This window comes from Phacochoerus africanus, chromosome 2, assembly GCF_016906955.1.
Source record: "Phacochoerus africanus isolate WHEZ1 chromosome 2, ROS_Pafr_v1, whole genome shotgun sequence".
Taxonomy (NCBI): domain Eukaryota; kingdom Metazoa; phylum Chordata; class Mammalia; order Artiodactyla; family Suidae; genus Phacochoerus; species Phacochoerus africanus.
Window position 1 is genome coordinate 240,677,582 of NC_062545.1, and position 10,782 is coordinate 240,688,363.

Below are 10,782 nucleotides of genomic sequence, written 5' to 3' on the forward strand. Positions count from 1 at the left end.
AGGCACAATTCACCTGGAGGTGGGAAGATGAAGATCTGGAAGCATCATTCACAGGCACCCGGGTTGCTAGGTTACCTTGAACAGGGAGGGAGGAAGGGAGGGGGCTGTGTGGAGCAGTTGAGACCCCCTGCCCCTGGTAGCATGGCCAGCGGCCTGTACCCGTCCCCACCCCCACCACTGTTCTCTCCTTTATGCAGTGACAGCCCTCTGGCTTTGGCTGCCTTTAGCCCCAGCTGCGGTTTAGTGCACTGAATTTGCCTCGGCTGCAATAACTGGCCTGATTCTTTAAGCCGCCAGGCCTGATGGTGGACAAGGAAGTAGGCAGGGGCTGTTTGTTCTGAATGCCCTCCCCGCTGGTTGGCAACCCCTCCACAGCCTCCCTGGCAAAGCAGTTGTCTAGCTCCTGGTTGCACAGGGATGAGAGCAGCTACCTCATGAGGCAGCTTTGGATCACTCTAATTCCTGATCGGCCCCGACTGTTAGAACACTTTGCCTCACACTGAACTGGAATCTGCCCACCCGTAACCATCACGCACCCCTCCCTACCCCGGCCCCTCACCACCAATGCTGCTCCTTTTGCCCTGATGTCCTTGAAAGATGTGGTTTCCTCATGTCTCCACACATCCTGTCTTTTCCAGGCAGACTTCCAGTGCCTCTGCTTCCTGCCCCTGCTCTGCTCTGTGGTTTGTCACTGTCCCTCTCAGGTGGGGTCAGTTGAGCAGAGAGCGCAGTACAATCTCTCTCCTTGGATGCACTGATCCTGCTGCCTACACAGCCTGGCCTGTACACTGGCTCCTGACACTCACATCCCGGCAGACCCTCTCTTCATCACATGGCTTCTCATAAAGGCAAGTAGAGCAGAAAGGAAGCAGGCAGAGGGCTGCACTGTTCCTCGTGGTCTGTGCTGGCTGAAGGGCCTGGGTCCATCCTTCAATCCTGTCACGAACTCTTTAAAACCCTCTTCTCACCAGGCCTCAGTTTTCCTATCTGTAAAATGGGTTTTAGACATTTTCCTTATTCCCAGTCCATCTATCCTGAAAGCAATGTCTCATGGATCAGAAAGACCTGACAGCTTCCAAAGGGCTTATAGGTGATAACGCCGGCAGGATCCTTCCTGGATCTTCACAGTGTCCCTCACAACCTTTGTGTGACACACAGAAGTCAGACTTTCCCAAACAGCAACCGAGAACATAAGGAAAAGGCTGGTTCTTAGGGCGGCAGCAGGAGCAGTGGGGAGACAAACACTAGGCCTTAAGTCCTAGCCCTGCCTTTTGGGCCGGCCAGGGCCCCTCTCTGAGCCTCAGTTTCCTCATCTGCAAAATGGGGACAAGATGTTTCTCATCAAAGGGCTGCTGTGAGGTCTGAGAGAAGGATGAGGCATGCTAACAGCTTCCACAGGCCCTGGATCACTGCAGATGTGAAAGCTATTCTTGGATATTTAATATAAATCCTCAGAAAAGGCCCCTCCTCTTCTGGGGAGGCGGAAACAGAGAACATAAAAACTCCTCTGTATCCCAGGAGAATAAGATCAAATTGGAAAAGCAAGGCTTGAAATAACTCATGCTGGCAAGTTTCCCGGGGGGGGAACTCGGGTGGGTCTTTCTGCCACAGACAGAAGGGTCTGGCCATGCATCGCTGGAGGCAGCAAAGGGCCCCAGGGGTGGCCGGGGCATACTCACTTCAGGGAGAGGGAGTAGTCGTGCCTGCTGGTCTGGCTGTTCCGGACAAGGTAGCTACACTCCTTGCAGAGTCGCAGCAGGTTCTCGGCGTCTCCTCTGCTGATGGCTCCATGATACCATCTGTGGAGAAGAAACGTAGTCAGAACCTAGGAGGGACGGACCCCCACAGTGACACCCTGAAGTCTGCTCCTCCCCTGGAAGGCAGCTGTCAGTGTCCTAGGCCTCATCACGAGGCTGTGTGTGTGAGTGTGTGTGTGTGTGCGCGCGCATGTGTGTTCGTGCATCAGTCATTCACTAGACGTGAGCCGAGCCTACTGCGTGCAGGTCCTGCAGACAGAACAGTGAACAGGCCATGTGGTCTCCACCCCAATGAAGCCTGCGATCTAGTGTGGGTGCTACAGAGGAAACCAAGCAGGGTCGCCTGGCTTGGAGCTGGCAGGAGGGACTATTTTAAGCAGTGACCAGGGAAGCCTTTTAGAAAGTGACATTTCAGTGGAAGGAGGTGAGGGAGGAAGCCACGAAGGAAGCAGCTGGGAAAGAGCATGTCTGGCAGAAGGGCAGCAAAGGCAGGGGTACCTGGTGTGTTTTTGGAAACAGCAAGGGGCCGGCATGGCTGGAGTGAGGCACTTCGGGGAGGCAGGGGGGTCTGTGAGGCCTAAGAGTGCAGGTCAGGGCCTTGCACACAGGCAATGGGAGGACTTGGCTTTCTCCGACAGAGGGACTCCGGAAGCCATCAGAGGGCGCTGACAGGAGGGACACGTGCTGGCTCTGTGACATCTGCAGAAAGCAGGCAGTTGGGGTGGGATGGCCACACCAGTGCTCCTGCCAAGTGCATCTGGCATCGACAGGGCATGTGGGAATCCCAGTGCCACCGCTTCCGGACACCACGTGGTGAGCGGCAGAATCCGAAGGGAGGGGTGCGATGGCAGATGCCTGACTAAGGCTCTGACTGCAGGACAAAAGGGGAATGTTGATTTTCGAGATTGGAAAAATTGAAGGTAAAATTTCAGTAGAAGAATAAAGATCCTAACATGCTGGTCAGTGGGTATCCTCAGAACGGCTCTCTGCTTACAACAGCCTCTGAGGGGCTAGGTCAGTGGGAAGGTGGCCAGAGATGGGATCAGGAAGAGAATCAGAGGTGCCAGATGGCCAAGGATGGATCATGCTTTGGCCACTGAGGCCCAGACATGACTCTGCTCCTGGACAGCCTGGCAGTCTGGGACAAGCGGCTAAGCCTTGGTGCACCTCGGGGTTCACTATCATGTTAGGGCCACTCCAACCCCATTTTAGGGTTGTGAGGCTTGAACAGGATGACTGATGCAGTAAAGGGCTGATGCAGAGTCTGCGATGGGGTGGGTTTCAACAAATGGCAGCCATGGGCATCAGCCGAAGGAGACTGAACTTGCAGACGGCCAAGGGTCACTTCCCCAACTACCACTGCTTCAGGCCGCTACATGCCATGCAGACAGCACTGTAAGCTCCCAGGTGTGGGGGATGCTGCCTCCTGGTCCTGGCCCAGGAGCACCTGCAAACAGTACCTGTGAGAGATCTGTTACAGACCTGCCTGGAGAAGAGCGTTGCACTCCCTTCTCTGCACTCTCGGCCATTTATTTATTTATTTATTTTGCTTTTTTGCGACGCACCGCAGCATATGGAGGTTCCCAGGCTAGGGGTCGAATCGGAGCTACAGCCAGAGCCACAGCAATGCCAGATCCGAGCCACATCTGCGACCTACACCACAGCTCACGGCCACATCGGATCCTTAACTCATTGAGCGAAGCCAGGGATCGAACCTGCAACCTCATAGTCAGATTCGTTAACCACTGAGCCGCGACGGGAACTCCACTTTTGGCCATTTATAAGGCAGTGCTCTGAAGAGTTAGCAGCTGTGGGGTGACATAATTATAACCTAAAACCCAATCAGCTCTAAGAAAGCAAAGACTGAAGAGTGAGAGTTGCTGAGTATCCTTGTCCAATCACCATGTCCCTGAGTCGCTGACTGCCCACGCGGTGACCACTCACAGCAGGTCAGCCTGGGTGGTGGGACCTTCGGAGTGGAGACTTTCCAAGGGAAAAGGCAGGGGCAGTGCAGGCTGCAGACCCGCCTTTCTGTCTACACTTAGAAATTCAGAGGATGTGAAGCTGAGGTTGCATAGGCTGCCATAATTAAAACACTCCCAGGGACGCAAAGGCTCAAGGGGTGCTTAAGAAAGGATATGTGACTGTGTTTGGGAGACATGGTTAGTCAGGGACAGAGCTGACTTTAGAAATAAGAGTTAACAGGTTTCACCAAGGTTGTTTTCTGGAAAATTTCACCTGTGTAATACAGCCCCAGTGAAGGGACAAAAACGCTGTTTTATTCGGAAAAAAAGTTTCGGCTATTTGAAGCTGAGCTGTCCCTAGAGAAAAGCCTAGACATGGTCTCCAGGGAAGTGCTGCCTGCGTCTGCCCTCCCTGAGGACAGGAGCAAGTGGCTCTAAGAGAGGCGGTGGCAGATGGGCCTCCAGGGGCTCTGGATCCTCGTTAAGGATAATCCCTGGGGTAAACAGGCATGGTGGTTCCGTCCCCGGCTGCTCCAGCCACTCTGACACAGAGAAAGGCAGGGGACAGGGTCGAGGATCAAAGGAGAACTAGGAGGAGTCTGGAGAGAAGGAGCAAAGGACACAAACAAAGGGGGCGGGGCGGCCACTGGCCAGATTCTCGGCAGGAGGAGAGCCATCAGGAGAAAGGATGGGAGGGCCTGGATGGTCCTGGAGGTGGAGGGCAAAGCTAGGGGCCAACTCCTGGGCCCAAGGAGGGTTGCCCGGATTGCAAAAAGAATCCAGGCAGGAGGCCATGGATGGAGGCCTAGGGATGTGCTGGTCTTCAGGGCCGGCCACTGAGGCCAGAACCACGGGAATTAAGAAGACTCAACCATCACCATCCAGTCCATTCAACACCCATACACTCATCCAATATTTACTCACCATTTACTATATTCTTTTTCTGTTTTGGTTTTTTTTTTTTTTTTGGTTTGTTTTTTGCTTTTTAGAGCCATACCCACAGCATGTGGAGGTTCCCAGGCTAGGGGTCTAGTTGGAGCTACAGCTGCCACAGCAACGCAAGATCCGATCTACATCTGCAACCTATACTACAACTCACAGCAACGCCGGGTCCTTGACCCACTGAGCGAGGCCAGGGATCGAACCCGCAACCTCATGGTTCCCAGTCGGATTCGTTTCCGCTGCACCACGACGGGAACTCCATACATTCTCGATCTCACAGAGCTGATACAGGGAGATGGAGCGTCAACAGAAAGATTCAGGGGACAATTTCAGAGAGTGACAAGTGTATGTAGGAACACTGGGTTTGTGGTAAGGCAGGGACTGGGGTGGGGGAGGGGCCTAATACAGAATGGACAGGGAAGGACCCCGAAGAGAGGACATCTGACCTGGGAATATGCATTGTGAGAAGGAGCCAATCATGTCAAGAGCCAAAGAACCTGTTCTCTGCAGAGGAACCAGCAAGTGCAAAGGTTCAGAAGTAGGAGTGAGCCTGGGGTGTTCGCGAAGCAGAAAGGTAGCAAGAACGGTCTAGCACTGGGAGTGTGGGGAGTAAAACAGGATGCGGATGGAGTGCGAGGCAGGTCCAGCTCCCTGAGGCCTTGTGGGCCAAGAGCAGAAGTCTGATTTCATTCTAAGCATAGGGAGGGCAATGAGAGTTATTTCATTGCATTTCTTTGGCCATGCCTTTAGCACGCAGAAGAAGTTCCTGGGCCAGAGATCAAACCTGCAACACAGCAGCAACCCATGCCACAGCAGTGACAACGTGGCTCCTTAACCTGCTGAGCTGCCAGGGATCTCAAGGAGTTTTAAACAGAGATGCTTTATAGATACTTGCTCTGGACGATGTTACGGAAGACTAGCAAGGTTGCCTTAAAGAGTGGCCAGAGGGGAAGCGAAGTAGGTGACAGGTGAGGAGGCTTCTGCAGTAGTTCAGATGAGAGGAACTGGCCTCGAGCTGTGTTTTGGGTGGAAAACTGGCAAAATTTAGTAACGCACTAGATGCTGGTATAATGCAAACAAAGGAATCAAAATGACTCCAGGGTTGTGGCTTGAGCACATAGGTGGATGTGACGCTGTCTGTGGAGAGGAGTGGGTGTCCAGGAGAAGATCAGGAGTCCCGTTTTGAACATGTTAAATATGAGATGCCCATTCGTCAGCCAAGTGGAGATGCCAAGAAGGCAGCTGGATGTAGGAGTTGGGAGTTCTGGGAGAGGTGTGGGCTGGGGGTGTGTCCTGGTGAATCACCACCAGCATCCTGAAGAGACTACCCAGGGGGAGCATGTAGTTGGAAAGGAGCCCCGGGCAGTCTAACCTTCAGGTCAAGGTGAGGTGAGGAGCCAGTGGTGGGAGACGGAAGGAGCAGGAGAAAAACCGGGAGCAGAGAGTATTTCTGAATGAAGGAGCTGTCTATTAGGCTGGCTGCTATGGACGATAGAGAAGGTCCCCTGGTGACCTGGGCCAGAAAAGAGAAACAGACTGTGGTGGGTGAGAGAGAGAAAGTGCTGACAGCTCTTCAAGGACTTTGTCCATTGAGTGGACAGCTAGCTATTCACTGAGCACCTATTATCTGCGAGGCATTGTTCTAGGCACTGAGAACACAGTGGTGGTCCAGACAAGTTCCTGACCTCATGGATCTTAGGTTCCGGACAAGGGCTGGTAGCTAGAGGGGAGGTGGAAAGGAATCCGACTAGCAACCACGAGGTTTCCAGTTCAATCCTTGGGCTGGCTCAGTGGGTTAAAGATCTGGCATTGCCGTGAGCTGTGGCGTAGGTCACAGATGCAGCTCGGATTTGGCATTGCTGTGGCTCCAATTCAACCCCCAGCCAGGAAACTTCCATATGCCGAGGGTGCGGCCCTAAAAAGCAAAAGTAAAAAAAAAAAAAAAAAAAAAAAGATTAATTTATTTATTTGCTTTAAGAAGTTCCTGACTATGGAATTCCCATCATGGCTCAGGGGTTAATGAACCAAACTAGTATCCATGAGGACGTGGGTTTAATCCCTGGCCTCGCTCAGTGGGTTATGGATCTGGCGTTGCTGTGAGCTGTGGTGTAGGCTGTAGACATGGCTTGGATCCCTTGTTGCTGTGGCTGTGGCTGTGGCTGTGGCTGGCAGCTGTAGCTCCAATTCAACCCCTAGCCTGGGAACTGCTATGCCTTGGGTGTGGCCCTAAAAAAAAAAAAAAGAAGTTCAAGACTAGAACATGTTTATATGCTGATGGTGGTGATAAGGATGTGGGATGGAGGGGACAGTGGGTTATCTCCGGGAGGTGGGGAAGCAGTCGCCCCTGAGCACGTAAGCAGCCTCTCTACTGTCCCAGAAGGGAAAGCAGGTAGTATGGGTGCCTGGGCAGGTGTGTAACTGCCCATCCTCCACAACCCTCTGAGACTGGGACAAACCTCTTAGTGTCCCCACCTCCCCCTCCCCTGTGCTAGGGTGGAGCGAAGTGGGACGTGGAGGTGCCCCCTAAACTCTGAAGCTGTAGCAGCCCAGGTGGGGGACATGGTGAACCCCTCTGCTGCAAATGAATCAGGGCTAGACTAATTCTGGGGAGATGAGACGATGGGGGAGGAAAAGCCAGTCATGACTCTGGACTTGGCTGAGGGCCTTGGTGGGTGGGGACAGGAAAGGAAGGGCAGAACTGCCCTCGAGGGGCCCATGAAGTTCTGGCCAGGGATGGGAAGAGGCTTGGCTGGGCCGCTGACCCCCCGCAGACCTGAGTCAGGATGCACAAGGAAGAGCTCCGAGCTCCCAGGCATCGCTGGATCATTTTCTGTTTGTTGATGAAAAAGTGCAGTTTGATCAGAAATAAGCAAAACCTGCCACCCAATCTGCGTGGCTGTGAGAAGTGATTAACACAACACCCGCTGGGAGTGCTCCCCGCCACGTGCTCGGTACAGCAGGCGTGGGGCCGTCACAAAGGAGGCTGCAGCACATGCTTAAAAGGGGGCACAGGAGCACATGACATCATTCGGAAAACCCTGCATCCTGCTCATGGAGCAAGCATTTCCTGTGAGGGATGCACTGCCAGCCAGGCAAGACCAGAATCCCAGGGCAGAGACTAATATAGTACATGATGCATACGGCACAGTCTCGCAAGAACTGGCCTGGTGTCAGCTAATCTCCGGGCCTCACTCAGTGCCTACTCTGTGCCGGCTGTGTGCTAAGGGTTGGGGAGAACTATACAGGAGAGGGAAGTGAGGGGAGAATGTGGGGCCGCGTCACGACTGGAGTTGGAATCCTACCCCTGCACTTGGAGCCATGAGATCCTAGCCAAGGATCTGCACCTCTTGGAGCCCGATTCTCTCACTTTGCAATGAGATGCTGACCCCACTTCCCCACATTCGCTTGTTAAGAAGATGATACACCTGATGGTACCAGCACAAGCCTAGGGCCTGCTATACCAAGCTCCTGGTGTAGCTCATTTGAGGGCAGGTAGGTGGCAAAAAGCAACCTGGGGGCAATTTGTGGAGTGAGTGGCGGTTTGGGGAAATGGGACTGGATCCTGGAGGTGATGGGGAGCCACGGAAGGTTTCGAAGGAGAGCAGGGACTTGAGACCCTGGCAGAGAAGGGAGATGATCATGATCATGGTCAAGGGAGACGGGCAGTCAGCACTGCCCATGTTGGGGAGAAGAGGAGCAGCAGGGATGGGACACGGCCACTGAGTAAAGCTGGGAAATCTCCAGGGAACACCCCAATCAAGAGTGTCAAGGTCTTGCCCAACCAATGCCAAGCAGATACAGGGCAAAAGCATCACCATGGCTAGAAAAGAAATCTATTACACAATGAGGAGGGCAGGATTTAGTATACAGTCAGCATTTTCAAAAACTCACTTGCTGTGAGATGAAATTAGAAAAGGATATAAAAATGAAGGGTGAACCATATGGACGATTTTGCAATGCTTCCTGCTGGTCCTCCAAAGTAAGGCAGGTGATATAGTATGGAAAGAGAGGGCATGGGGCCAGGAATCAGGAGACAGGAGTTCGAACCCTGATTAGCCAGACTTGATGGTGACCTTGACCTTCTATGAGCCTTGACAGTAACTCCATGAACCGGTTGCTAAGACTGGGCTTTGCTCCCTGAGAACTTACATTTGCTTCTCCAGGGGGACAGAAGGATCCACTCTCTCTCCCAGGATCCCACAGAACTCGGGGCTCCCATGTTTGATGGGCTTGAAGCCCCCGCCAGGAGCTCGAAGCTGGCGCCGCCGGTCCCGGGAAGGTGAGGGGGATGACTGCCGTTTCTCGTTGCCATTAAACTGGGCTGTGGGGGAGAGAAGAAAGAGCATGGTTACCCAGAGTTCAACCCAAGGAGTGACTGGGTGGCACCACAGTGGGGTCACAGTTGGGTTCTCATTGGGACCTTATAATCTGTACAGAGAAGAGTTCCAGGCAATGAACAAACACGGCTCAAAAGATGGGAGCTTCTTAAAACAGGTGCCATCATGGGAGTTCCTGCTGTGGCTGAGTGGTTAACGAATCCGACCAGGAACCATGAGGTTTTGGGTTTGATCCCTGGCCTTACTCAGTGGGTTAAGGATCTGGCATTGCTGTGGCTGTGGTGCAGGCCGGTGGCTACAGCTCCGATTAGACCCTTAGCCTGGGAACCTCCATATGCTGCAGGAGCAGCCCTAGAAAAGACAAAAAGAGACACACACATACACACACAAAAACAGGTGCCATCAAAACCAGGTGGTGCGTTCAAGGGGCACGCTGGTTGGCTCTCCAGAGGCCACTGAGCTCAGCCTTATCCCTAAAGGAAACCTCCTGCAACCTCTATCAAAGGAGACACAGCACACCCAGAGGGGGCTCAGTCCCCTAGACAGTTCTCAGGGAACTAAAACCTACCAAGTGGCTCTTCTTCCAGTTTCTCATCCCACTGGGGGCTGCACTGGCCACATCTGCCCCCCTTCTCCTGGAAGAGTTCTGATTGAGGGTGGGGTTGCATCACACACATCTGCTCCTCTTTACTCGGCCCCCCGGCCCTGGCTGGGCCCCCCATGCAGCTAGCCCTGTCCTGGACCCAGCACCCGGGGGAGGCTGGAACAGTGCCCGGCACAGTGGGATGGGCTCTCCCTTGTGCTTTCCTCCCCACCCTGGACCTGCCAGAGTATCGTTCACACCCCAGGCTGAGAAGGACGCCTCTCGAGGGCAGGACCCTGGAGACACCCCAGAAAGAGCAGAAAACACTGAGCTGAAATTGGAGTTGTCAGAAGTATTCCCGGAGACCAGCTAGTCCACCTTACAAGTTATCTCTCTGGGCCTCGGTCTCCTCATCTGAAAAATTGAGATAATGACCGAATCTACCTCTTGTGGTTGTCGTGAGGATTCTGTCAGGTGATGCACAGTGATCTCAGCAGAGTGCCTGACCCGTAGACTCTATCAATGTTCTTATAAATATTTTCTTTTATTATTATTATTTGGTGGGGGTGCTGCACCCTCAGCATAAGGAAGTTCCCAGGCCAGGGATCCAATCTGAGCTGCAGTTGCAACTTACCCCAGAGCCACAGCAATCTACCCCACAGCCGCGGCAATGCCAGATCCTTAACCCACTGCACTGGGCTGGGGACTGAACCCACAACGCCCTAGAGATAATGCCGAATCCTTAACCTGCTATGCCACAGCAGGAACTCCTCTTTTGTTATTATTATCATGTCTGTTCAACGTGGACCTGGTACTAAGCTCTTCGCAGAAGTTTCCAAACTGACCTGAGTCCCCCGCCTGAGCCGGCCAGTGACTAGCTGTGTGCCTTGGCTAAGCTACTCAATGCCTCTGAGGCCCCATTTCCTTTTTGCCTTACCAGGCTGCTGTGGAGATCACCTGAGGGACTACATCCTACGGGCCCAACACACACAGCGTGCTGAGTAAACTAGGCCAGGACCTGTGGAACCATGTCCCCAAGGCCACACGCAGGTGTGGGCCCACAGACACCACAGTAAATATCTACCTCCAACCTGCAAGCACAGACATGGTGAGCCGTCCTGTGACCCAGTCACTCAGATCAACCTCACATTCATGGGGGGAGTGTGGGCAACCCCTGCCCTGACTGTGGTGATGTCAGG

At 53.5% G+C, this 10,782-nt stretch overlaps 1 protein-coding gene across 1 annotated transcript in view; it reads right to left on the reverse strand.

Moving 5' to 3' along the window:
- SHB (SH2 domain containing adaptor protein B) overlaps positions 1-10,782 on the reverse strand; it is a 147,599-nt gene that overhangs the window by 24,338 nt on the left and 112,479 nt on the right. The window contains exons 4-5 of the mRNA XM_047767972.1: positions 8,813-8,984; positions 1,680-1,799 (exon numbers count right to left, since the gene is read on the reverse strand). Of these exons, the coding sequence (XP_047623928.1) occupies positions 1,680-1,799; positions 8,813-8,984 (292 nt within the window). The remainder of the gene's footprint in view (positions 1-1,679; positions 1,800-8,812; positions 8,985-10,782) is intronic.